At 43.4% G+C, this 12711-nt stretch overlaps 1 protein-coding gene across 2 annotated transcripts in view; it reads left to right on the plus strand.

The window, feature by feature from the left end:
* The window catches only part of MYOM3 (myomesin 3), a 56560-nt gene that overhangs the window by 11260 nt on the left and 32589 nt on the right, over nucleotides 1-12711 (plus strand). For both annotated transcript variants that reach the window (XM_039511738.1, XM_039511739.1), the window contains exons 7-14: nucleotides 718-806; nucleotides 5713-5757; nucleotides 6522-6662; nucleotides 7933-8094; nucleotides 9109-9250; nucleotides 9688-9887; nucleotides 10594-10647; nucleotides 12256-12383. In XM_039511738.1, the coding sequence (XP_039367672.1) occupies nucleotides 718-806; nucleotides 5713-5757; nucleotides 6522-6662; nucleotides 7933-8094; nucleotides 9109-9250; nucleotides 9688-9887; nucleotides 10594-10647; nucleotides 12256-12383 (961 nt within the window). The remainder of the gene's footprint in view (nucleotides 1-717; nucleotides 807-5712; nucleotides 5758-6521; nucleotides 6663-7932; nucleotides 8095-9108; nucleotides 9251-9687; nucleotides 9888-10593; nucleotides 10648-12255; nucleotides 12384-12711) is intronic.

A 12711-nucleotide genomic window follows, 5' to 3' on the forward strand; every position in this document is an offset into this window, starting at 1 on the left:
GTACAGACCTTCTGCTTAGCTCCTTCTTCATTGGCAGCAAGGCCTGGTCTGCTGAGATTCCCAGGCCAGTTCTGCAGAACAAAGAGGGCTGGAGGAGGACTGGAAATGCACCGGGAGTCTGATTCTCCACTGCCTTGCTCTAGGAACTTACCTGGATCAAATCTCTGCCCATTGTGAGGTTGACCCAACAGTTCTAATAGCTCACTGGGCTTTAAATATTATTTTATTTTGTTTGAACCTATATAGATGGAGGTAGATGCAAAATCTCTATGATCTATTGCAGATTCTCATTACTCTACTTTGTTCCATACACTAGATTAGGGATAACTCATCATTTTGGCATTAAGTGTACTTAGGGCACTGTACAAATCTAGATGGACTGATACCTTTCTACAGAAACAAAAAGCCTGCAAGATATATGTGTAATATACATTAGGCCAGATCTTCAGTGGAATTAATGTGATGCATAGGCCCTTATGCTGAGAATCTCACCTTAGGTGCATAATTCCTTGTATATCAAAAGAACAATATATTTGACTTCTAAGGGTCAATAATGCCCCACTCCTGCACCCCGCAAAAAACTTGGCAAAACAAGCCTTCTCTTTTAATTCTGGGCTTAACGACCAACCCATATTGACATGCACTACTCAGAGTTAACCCTCGAGCGGGAGCATCAAAGACTGAAACTTAAAAGGAAAAACAAACCATTTCTTCCAGATGCTCCTTGGAAGACTCTGCTGAATACAGTGTCGAAGTTAAAAATCCATATGGTGAGGCCTATTCATTTGCTACGGTGCTTGTCCAGAGTAAGTTGGGAATTCCGTTTCCTTTTAAACATTTTTTATGGATTTTTCTATTTGTTTTCATTAAAAGAAATGACTGTATTAAGCACATACACATGAACAAGGGGTATGCAGTGGGTTGTCTAGCTAAGCCTTAGTGATGGGGGGAGAGGTAGGAGGGGAGAACAATTGGATTTAAAATATATATTTAAAAAGCATCAATCAATATGTTTTTCCATGGTAAGCTGTCCATAAAGCAATTTCAATTGTCATTATGAAGACAAATAGCCAACCCATCCGAAAGGTTGTTGGTAAATTAACCACAAATCTAAGAAAGAAAATCCATATCGGATTAACTTTTCCTATGCATAAAATTTTAGGCCCAGAGCCTCAAAAATATTTAGGTCTCCTTCCTTCCACTGAAATCAAAATACCTTTGAGGATCTGAGCCTTAGCTCATAATCATTTGAATTTCCTCTAACCTATCCCTGCCTAGTCTAAGTCATAACATGTACAAAGCAGAGTTGCTAGCAGCTTATTTCCATACACACTTTTTCTTTATTATAACACTCTACCTACAGATTGTTTTCCTTCATGGTTTTATTTTCTCTCTTATTCAAAGCAGGGAGTGAGATCACTTTGGTCAGAGGCACGGACCTTTGTCTAGCGTAGTTTTATGCAAATGGTCGGGGTCAGCTTGTATGATCTAACAGCAATAGCCCTTCCCTGAAAGAGCTCTTCTCCTAGTGTTTGCTGTTGTCAGGAGTTGAGCTAAAAAGATTTTAACTAGAGTGTGTTCTGTTTAAACAACCAGAAATCAAAACGGCTGGGCTCAAGTTACAATGAAACCCAGTATTTATATCCCAGGGATCTAACTTAGCCTAGGTCTGACTGTCATCATTCTTTCCCCTTTTGCCTCTGCAATAGCCTTCGGGTGGAAGCCTGCAGTTCCTGCCTGTTCTCAGTTAGGGTCCCATTCTCATCCCCCAGCCCTTTAGACTACTGCTATCAGTCTGGGCCATAGGGACTTTTTGTTGGCCTGATCCAGCCTAAGGCCACTGCCACGTTTCTCTGGGTGCCCATGTTTAATTTGCTGAAATGCTGTTTTGTAGCCACAACAGAGAATCAGTGCTTCCTACACCAGCCGTCACTATGCAACTGGCTTTCCAGTCAGGCCACTGGACTCAGGCCAAATCTCTCCCTCACACCCTTACTGTCAGCGCCTGTCAGGCCATTTCCCTCGGGGTCTGCCCAGATACACCCCAAAAATGGCTACTCTGCCTCAGTCCCTTGTGGCCCCTCTGGACTCAGCCAAAATCTTTCAGACCCTTTCTGGGCACAGCCCAGAACTGTCTTCCCTCTTTGCCCTGCAGTGGACTAATACCACTGTGGTGAAGGTGTGCTTTGTCTGGACACTGACTCCTTGTGCAGTGATACTACCAGGCCCTGCAGTTCAAAGTGCAGCAAATCTGGAAAGGATCTAGTTGTTTTTTCTGAATGTCAGTTTGAGAGCGCTGTGTTTCCCAGAAGATCTCTCTCCAGGCAGAGCTCCACAGAACACACAGTTCTCATTGCAGAGTGTAACCCAACAGGAGAGCGTTCAAGGCTCTCTTCTCTGTATCTGTTGTGATCCCAAGATAAGCTGCATGGACCATTTTTATAAATTCCTTTATAGCAAGACAAAAATATATAGCAAGATTCTGCCCAAGCTAAAGCCAGACATATGGGGAAACAACTGGAAATAAAGTGCTGGTACTTACAAAGGGAAATTATGCCAAGCTCTAGGGAATATGCAGTGGCATCTCATGGGGTCATTGTTTAGACCTTGACATTTCTAATCTATATATAAAACAATCCTGTCATAAAAACCTGGACTGGAATAGACCTACAGAACTATAGACAGCTAAACATGCTCAGTGAGACTGAGATGGGCAATAGAACAACTGAGATGGAACCGATACCATTCTCAAATAGGAGGTGAACTGACTGCTTCAAAGGTCTTATTGGTACGAGAGAGATGAGCTTCTGTGGCAATGTGAGATGCAAAAGCCAGCTTGGTCAATTACTCAGACAGCTGGATCTTTTAAAAGTATATATGATTCGTTTATTGTTAGTGCTTTAAAAAATTCTCTGCTCCACCCCGGGCCATATTATCACCATTCCTTTTCTTTGTATGTTGTGCATTGATAAAATCTGGATCTCCTTTGTAGACTCAGCTTTCACAAGAGCAGAATGTGCCCAGAGAATTTTATGGGTCATGTTTTGTTTATGCTATCTTTAAAATCCATCGTTAAATAGTGCCCTACGTGAGTCAGAATTCAGCACGCACGCATGCACATACATGCACATACACACTCCAGTTGGGGACAGATATTCACTTATAATTAGAACTGGGCAAAGTGTTATGCACAAAGCTTTTTTGGGGGGCGGGGAGGCAAAAAAAACAGATATGGCAACACCAAAATGTTTTGCAAATTTGTGTCAATTTCACCAAATTGATTTGGTGATAAACCCCCCTAAAATAATCCAAACATTTCCATATTTTGGTGCAAAGTTACTTTTTGTTTCATGATTTCCTTTACTTTTATTCAAACCATCAAAAACTTTTTTAAAATGCTTGGAATCAAAATGAAACATTTTGTTCAACGTGAAATGAATTTTTTTTTACTTTTCAATTTGCAGAAAATTTTGATAAATGTTGCTGATCCAAAACCATTTTTATTTTAATTACCAGCAAACTGAAAAAATTGTTATTCACCCAACTCTATTTATAATAACAATGGCAGCCCCTAGTCTGCATGGCTGACCAGCCTGGATAATTATTATCCTAATGCAGGAAGTATATAAAAAGCTCTGGGGTGTACAACTATTCTATATTTTTGGGTTCTTATAGCAGGCTCATCCCTGTAGTAACTAAGACCCTTCCATTAAGCAATGTGGCTACCATCTGTCACATGTTGTTTATTCTCTCATCCCCATCACTGACCATTTTTAAATCAGGATTGGATGTTTTTCTAAAAGATCTGTGCTAGGAATTATTTTGGAGGAGTTCTGTGGCCTGTGTTATACAGGAGGTCAGACTAGCTGATCACAATTGTCCCTTCTGGCCTTGGAATCTATGAATCTATTATAGAAAACCTCCTTGGATGAGACAGCTGTCCTAGCACCACTTAGTACCAGATCAAATTCTCCTTTATGAAGTCTCTGGTCAGAGCAGAACTCTGTGCTATTGGCATTTCCAAATATTGCTTCTTACACTTGCTGTTGGCAGGCCTGCGTTGTTCCTTCTCCCCTGACTCTGCCTGATGCCATCCTGGTAACATGCCCCTTCCTTTTGCTATTTGTGTTTAACAGTCTGTAAACAAAATCCACAGCAAAGCCATAGGGCTTGGCCTGGAAGCTCTCCATGTCCCACTAAACAGGCCATTGACAGTTGTTTTCTTGGCCCCTGCATTGCCTGACATGCCTTTGATGTCTTAGGCGGTCCCAAGCCCAAACGGCTCTCTAGATTAGTGGGGTGCCCTGCCTATCAATGATATTTTGGGGTCCTTTGTTATCCTTGATGAACCCAGCATGTCCCTTTGATGATCTCCATGATTCCCCTCTCTACTCATTGCCACTCATTTACCATCTTCTTTATCACATGGCTTCATTCATTTAGGGCCATCCTTTCTACCTGGCCAGCAGGTATGCTCTTAAAGTAATGCTTTCCCTTCCCCACTCCTCATGCCATGCACAAAGCATGCCCCTTCATGATCCATTGTGGCCCAGGACAGAAGGAAGCAACAAGTGAGAGGCTACTTCTGAATGTGGGATCTCCCCATAGCAGTGCAAAATTTTGTCTGCCTTCCCTTTCATCACAGCAACAGAAAATCACTTCTGAAAAGATATCAGAATTTCCTGGTCTGAAATTCCTAATTTCCATCCATTTTAATTGCCATGTACTGGCTACTGAGAAAGAATGAATGTGATCCGACAAAGTGAGTATTCACCCATGAAAGCTCATGCTCCAATACGTCTGTTAGTCTATAAGGTGCCACAGGACTCTTTGCTGCTTTTACAGATCCAGACTAACACGGCTACCCCTCTGATACTTGACATCAATTCTTATGTGCATTTATTTAGGATGAGAGGCCTAAGAAACACCACCATTTGCATCTTGTTTTGGAATTCTTCGATTCCTTCAGCTGCGTGATTACATTACATTAAGCTCAAAGCCACTAGACTTTGTTCTGTGATCCCAGCACTTTGCAAGGTTTGGCTAGGATCGTTGTTTTCATGGGAGAGACCTCCAAGAAACACGTAGGTGCTGCAATAAGTGCTGCTGGTGATTCAGCATGACACTTTTCCCTCTGAGCCAGTAGTGCGCCCATGTCTTGGAACGTTCTGTACTTCTGTACATGCTGTCCTTGGGATGAGTCACAAACCAGAGGTCCAGGCCATATGTGGTCATTAAAGATCCCATATCATTTTCTGCAATGGTATGGCAGCTTAAACTCGGTGTCCAGGCCATATTCCAGCTTCAATAACTAGTATGTTCTGCTGTCCTAAATCTCCCCAGCGCTTTCAACAGAATATTCTTCTTCCCTTCCATTCCTGTGTTGTTGAGTAGTGTTGTCATGTGGTGTTGAGTAGATGCCAGGCTCTGCCCCAGGGGTGGCTACATTTCAGTTATGGGTGAAGTGATCCTTATCAGTTTGTTAAGCTAGTAAAAGGCTCTGCATTGGAAACTATTCCTGCTTGGAGAAGTCACCACCCAGGTGTGTTTTGAAAGCTAATATTTAATGTTCGTAGTGGACCGTACTTTGAAGAAGTGATACAATACATAAGAGTTAAGTATCATGGCATATTATTAAGAGGAAGATAAATATTGAAACACACATTTGTTAAATGTGTTTATTGCTCCCATCTTCTCCACCTTCTTTTACAGAATATTATGGGAAGGAGTCAGGATTCGATTCAGAAATATACAAAAGTGAGTAAATTATTGTTGCTGAGTTTTTATGTATGGGCTGAGGCCCCCTGGCACAAGGTCAGACAAGCTGTACCTCTTCCCAGTAGCCTGATGTTTATGAAAAGCACCACACACACCTTTAGCACTAGATGAATGACCACAATAATGACACTAACTGAGGAGGCTCCTGTTTCTATCATGACTAGGGCTGTGATTTTGTCATGGAAACTTTTAGTAAATTTCACAGCAGAGGTGTGGGGAAAAACCAGTAAGACTCTGGTGTCCCTAGCCTCCGTTTGTCAGAAGTTGGGAATGGGCAACAAGGGATGGATCCCTTGATGATTACCTTCTGTTCATTCCCTGTGAAGCACCTGGCATTGGCCGCTGTCAGAAAACAGGATACTGGGCTAGATGGACCTTTGATCTGACGCAGTATGGCCATTCTTATGTTCTGAAAGCAGGATGGGGATTGCAGAATGAGCCAGCCCTGCACTCACCTCACAATGGCAGCTCCTGTTCCACGGGGCTTGGGCCAGCTCCCCATGCTGGGCTTTGCAACCAGCACATGGGTTCACAGCGCCACTCAGGATTGGTTCATCTGCCTCTCAGGAGATGGATGGGCAGAAGGACCAAATCTAAGTGGCGCTGCGACCCTGGGCACCAGGTTACAACATCACTCCGTTTGGGGGCCTTTACACAAATTCACGATTTCTGTGACCATCATGACCTTCGTGACAAAACTGTAGCCTTAATCGTGGCTGCATGGTTTTGCTCTTGTTTCACAGGATCACTCATTGGCCAGGAGGCAGATTTTGCCTTTTCACTGAAGCCCCTATTCTCCAGAGAGAAGGAACCTTTCACCCTTTCCTGCTTCTTTTCTTCTGATCTACTTCAACACCAACGAGATATCACCTGGTTCAGAGATGGTGTGTATTTGTATCCACGTATCTTTCTTTGACACGAGTGCTTTCCCCCTATAAGCTCTGGTCTAGTGCTTGCAGAATAGAACTAGATGCCAAGATTCCTGGGTTGTGTTCCCAGTTCTGGCACGTCCCTTAACTTGGGCTTCCATTTCTTCATCTGTAAAACAAGAATAAGAATACATACCTGCTTCGTGGGGTGACATGAGCCTTAATTAATTCATGTTTTTAAAGAATTGTTAGGAACCGTGGTTCTACATAGTGGAAGTGCAAAGTGTTGCTATTATATTCCTATAAAGCCAGAGGAGACACTGGTGAATGAAGTAAAATGAAGCCCTCCCAGATAGCCAATAGGAGGGTAGGTTACAAACAGAGCTGCAAAATCAAGGACACTGGTCTTTGCCAGGATGCTAATTGCCTCTGTGCCTTTAAGCTGTGGGAGGCTGCACCTGTACCAGGAGCAACCGAGTAAGACTGCCTTTGTTTTACAAGTAGCCCTGCTAGAATCAGCTGTGCAAGCAGCAGACTGCACAGTGTTCTAAAGATGGGCCTGAGTCACAGAGTTCAGATCCATAACTCCCAAGGTTTGGGGATAGAAGCAAAATATGCTGGCTTGGTGTACATTTGTGCACGGGTTCTAATCCTGGCTCTGCCACTGGCCTGCTGGGTGACCTTGGGCAAGTCATTTCCCTGCTCTGTGCCTCAGTTTCCCTATCAGTAAAATGAGGGTACCAAGCTGGTTTGTATGATAGTGTGAGATCTGCTCATGAAAAGCAGTAGGTACTGTTACTATGTGTCATGGCTCCTTGTGGCCATCAGGACAAATGCCTGCTATTTACTGAGAGTGAACAGAGTTACTCCTCTGGCTCAGGGTCCTCCACACTGAGTAGAAGTGAGTCCCAAACCTCCTGCATTGGTGTACAGCAAGAGCAAAGGATAACAAATAGAAGGATGTGGCCACAGTGTGACTGTGTCTCAGAAGGCAGGGGGTTGAGCTTGTTCCTCATCTGGCTAATGAGCTTAGCCTGTAATGCCTCAGATCTGCTCGTAGGCAGCAGTAACTTGGGCCCAGCAACTCAAAGGTATTCATGCACCTAAATCCCATTGAAATGAAATCTCTTTGAGGATCTGGGCCTTGCTAGCTGTGCAGCAATGTTGTGTTAGTGTAGGCCCAGGGTCCCCTGCTCAGCATTTTACACCGTGTGCAAGTGCTGCATGCTCCTCTGAGCAGGATGTAGTTCAGATGGAGTTCCACTGAGTTTTCATTTCCCTGCAGGCGAGTTTCTGAAGGATTCCGATCGCCAGCAAATAAAGTGTCTGGATCGCGAGGCTTCTTTGACTGTGTTGGGTGCTTACAAAGAAGATGAGGGATTCTATACTGTCCGTGTCCCTACGCTGGACGGGTACAATGAGCAGAGTGCTTACGTGTTTGTTAGAGGTACCTACAGGTTTCTATCCTTTCAAAGCAAAAGCAGAGATGGCACCAATGCTATGTAAACGCTCTTGCCAGTGATCCCCACAAGGTATGCAGAAGCAGCATGATGTGGCTACATTACCCCATTGGGCAGAGAATTCCTTCCCCCCTCTGTGCCACACGTCTCAGATTTGATGTGAGGAATCCAGTTTAGCCCTTACTGGCCAAACAGAGAATTGTCGGTGGGCTTTCAGTAACAAGAGTTAATGAACAGCCATTTACTCAGATTTACAAGACAAGGTCAGGGTTGCTGGACAGTGTCCAGTTCTAACTGCAGAACCTGTTTGCTCTATCAGCATGACAAATATTTTTCACTCTGATCAGATGCTGGATTTTTATATATATATATATATATATATACACTGAGTAGGTCAGTTCTTGTTCTTCTCAAAATCTTTTAAAAAATTGACCTTGTTATTAATCTGAAAAGAAATTACTCTTAATATGAATGATTCAGAATTGAATTTGCTAATATTTTCCACTCCTTGTACATTTATTAGGGTCACAGTATAATATAGGAAGCTCCTCCATTGTTGTATTCTGGAGTTGTGTCTTCTTTTTAGAGTTCAATACATTTATCTACAGTTTTACAATGTGGATTTTTTCCTGACCATGCAGATCAGACTGTTTGTTTTCCCTACACACCCAAAGACAACAATGAAACAAGAAAGAATATAGATTAGATTGTAAACTCTTTGGGGCAAGGACCATCTTTTTGGTCTGCGTTTGTACAGCACCTAGCACCATGGGGGCCCTAAGCACTACTGCAATACAAATGAATAAGAAGAGGAAAGAACAGGATGACTATCTCCATGAGAGAGAGTGCAGAGTGTGGGTATCTCCTCTGTTGCAGTCTGCAGCAAGCTGAACACAAAATGGCAGCCTCTCTCTGTAGACAACAGAGTGTTTAGAGACTAAAAGATTCAGAACACAGGCAGGAAAAAACAGCTTAACAGACATTGCTCTATATTCCTTTAGATGCTGCGGCAGCAACAGCCGGTGCACCTGGATCCCCCCTCAATGTGAAATGCCACGATATAAATAAAGATTGCCTGCTCCTTTCCTGGGTAGCACCCAGCAATAGTGGAGGAAGTCCAATCTTCGGTTATTTTATTGAAAGGTCTGTATGATTATGTTATTGTAGTAAAGTGGTCATGATAGGGTTACCAGGGATACCCATAGTATTATGAGATGGCACTATGCTCCACTCCTCAATTCCTGTTTAATCAATGGGAGTTTTCTCTCCCCACCCCAATTTTGTTGTGATGCAATTAAATAAAGCAGCAAGTTCCCAGCCTGCAGTCCTGTGAGTTAAGGTGACCAGATATCCTGATTTTATAGGAACAGTCCCGATTTTGGGGTCTTTTTCTTATATAGGCTCCTATTACCCACCACCCCGTCCCAATTTTTCACAGTTGCTGTCTGGTGACCCTACTGTGAGAAGACATATTTTTTTTGCACTGAGTGATCCCTTTACCAAAGTTATAACCTGCAGAAGACCCGCAGCCACATTTGGGGAATACCATGGAGGTACTACATGGTCTTGCTTCATTGCAGGTGTGAGGTGGGCACAGACGAGTGGGTGCCATGTAACGAAATGCCTGTGAAGACCTGCAGGTGCCCTGTTTTGTGTCTCACGGAGGGAAAGACATACCAGTTCCGGGTAAAGGCCATCAACCACTCAGGCATCAGTAACCCTTCCAAGGCCAGTGACCCAGTCACAATGAAAGACCCCAGTGAGGAAAAAAGAGTGATGAGTATGTATCAGAAACAGGATATTATTCCCCTGTGTGCTCTGTGAGGTTGTGGAAGTAACTCGGGATAACTTATCCAAAGTGCCCTATTCTCACAAACCACTGCAGCTCCTCTGCTGCAAACATGCTTCTGCCCTGCTGGAATCACCAGCTGAAGTCATTGGTCTGGACTGAAAAAGCTGGAGACAGACTGACCTAAAACACCATTGTCAATTTGTGAACAGCACTGGGTAGGCAAAGACTGTGAGTAGATCCTCAGCAGATATAAATCATCAGAGCTCCAGGGAAGCCAATGAAACCAGGATGATTGACACCACCTGAGTGTCTGTCCCTATCATTCCATGTGTTACTCTCTTACCCAAACAGTGCTCAATCTCTGCTCACACACCCCTGACTGTCTGGAATGCTTGCAATGGGAAGACAAAAGTGGCAATGGGCAAACTGAATCTGGGCCTAAAATGTGTCTAACTCAAAATGATTGGTTTTGTATTTTTAATGTCAAGGAAGTTCCTATAATTTTTTTAATTAGTTTTCAGTTTGTCACACTTCTCTTGGTACAAACTGGTAGAGAAAGGGAGAAGGCCAAACTACCCCAGCGTATGGGCTTTGTGTGCATATAGGGAAACCCAGGATTCTTGTCTCTGTCTTTCCACTAAACTTGTGGCTTTTTCTCTTGGTGAATAATATTGATTTTTTTTTAAATCACTAGCCATCCCTTATGATGACGGAAAGAAGATTACAATTTCCAAAGATGAACTGGAAGGTAATTTCAAACTTAAACTTAACCCTCCTTTTATAAATAATGCTTATAGTACAAGGATGCCAAAATAATACTTCAGAAGACTCTGGAAGGAAATATGCACAGGAAAATGTTTTCTTAAACTCTGAGAAAACAGAAGCATTCCAAAATACAAGGCCAGTTTATAATGGAGCCGTTAGGTACTGTTAGACTTGTGATTGTGTCAAGCCTAGAGACTTCAGTCTAAGGAGTAGTGTAGAGTTTTTATTAAAAGCAAAGGATTATGGGGTAAAATTTTGAGAAGTGTCCAAGTCCCATTTTTAAAAGTGACTAAGGCCCAGATTTTTACAGGTATTTAGGCATTGTTCTGCTCTGCGTTGCAATGTCACTGAGGCGTGGTCTACACGGTGGCGGGGGGAGGGAGGAATCAATCTAAGTTACGCAACTTCAGCTATGTGAATAACGTAGCTGAAGTCGACATACTTAGGTCAACTTACCATGGTGTTTTCACCATGGTAAGTTGACTGCTACCGCTCCCCCATTGACTTTGCCTGAGCCTCTCGCCAAGCTGGAGTACAGGAGTCGATGGGAGAGCGCTCGGGGATCGATTTATCACATCTAGACTATACGTGATAAATGGATCCCCGCTAGATCGATCGCTGCCCGCCGATCCAGCCGGTAGTGAAGTCATACCCTCCGTGTTAACCATGGTGTTTTTTTAAATCCCAGATGCTTTTTTAAATCCCACTAGGCACCAAAATACCTTTAAAAATCTGGCCGTAAGTCTCATTTTCAGAAGTGACTTAGGCACTTAGGAACCTAAGCCCCATTGAAAATCAATAGGTGCCTAACTCACTTTTGAAAATGGTATGTAAGGACTTTTGCAAATTTTACTCGTGCAGACAAATTTTTCCTCATTTAGTGCAACCCCATTGTGAGGTTGCTGAGGGTTAGAATTCCGCTCAGACACAGCCATCTGGAACTCTGTGTTACCAGCTGAACTCCTGCGAGGGAGCTGTATCTGGGAGCTTGAGGAACGTGGCCATAGGATTAAGAAGGACAACAAGGTTCTAGTAATGTGCACCACAAAATCCTCTAGTGTTTTGAAACTGGGTGTAATGGAAAGAGGAACTGGCAAAGTAATGTATTCAGTTCAGTGGTTTGAGCATTGGCCTGCTAAACCCAGGGTTGTGAGTTTAATCCTTGAGGGGGACATTTAGGGAACTGGGGTAAAAATGAGCAGGGGGTTGGACTAGATGACCTCCTGAGGTCCCTTCCCACCCTGAGATTCTATGATTCTAAGATGGACACTGCAGGCCAGATCCTGGGCCCTTTGTACCTCCAGAGCAAGTGAGAGTACGATGACAGCTACATCCCTTTATTTAAACAAGAAGATGAGAGCAAAGAATTAAATAATTTATCTTTAAAAATTATCAGAACATTGACAACCAAATGAATGCATAGGAGGAAGTTTTCCCTCTCTATCCCCAATGCATGCAAAGGGTTAAAGGCTTCTCCTTTACACCAAAGGAGTTTACCTGATACTGAAAAAGCATAACATCCCTGTTTAATAGGAGACTCCTTTCTTGGTATGTTATCACTGAACCAATATCAAATTCTGGCTTCCCACAGGCAAGATTAAAATTCCTCTGCCACCCACTAATGTTCACGCGAGTGAGATCAGAGAAGATTACGTGGTCCTCTCCTGGGATGAACCAGATCCCAGAGGCAAGGAGCCACTGAGTTATTATGTGGAAAAGGTAAGGAAATAATCTACGGAAGGGTGAATATTACCACTCTGGAGACTGGCAGTGGAACACATCCACTTTCACCTCTAGGTTGCCGCTCAGAGTCCAGCATAGGTCAGTAGTGACAGAATGCTGTTTTGATGGCTTGCTAGTGGCGGGCTATGTACAATGAGTGGGTGAGTCTCAATTCCTTGAAGACAGGCTTTCCACATCACAAAGGCACTAGCACAACTGGTGCCCTTGAGGGTAGCCTCAGCAGAGAGGCAATGAGGTATGGATGCTGAGCTACGCTCTCTCTCCTAAGCATGGCCAGTCCAGATCTGGAACAAGATACATGGAG

The sequence above is a fragment of the Mauremys reevesii genome, linkage group 23, assembly GCF_016161935.1.
Source record: "Mauremys reevesii isolate NIE-2019 linkage group 23, ASM1616193v1, whole genome shotgun sequence".
Taxonomy (NCBI): Eukaryota; Metazoa; Chordata; order Testudines; family Geoemydidae; genus Mauremys; species Mauremys reevesii.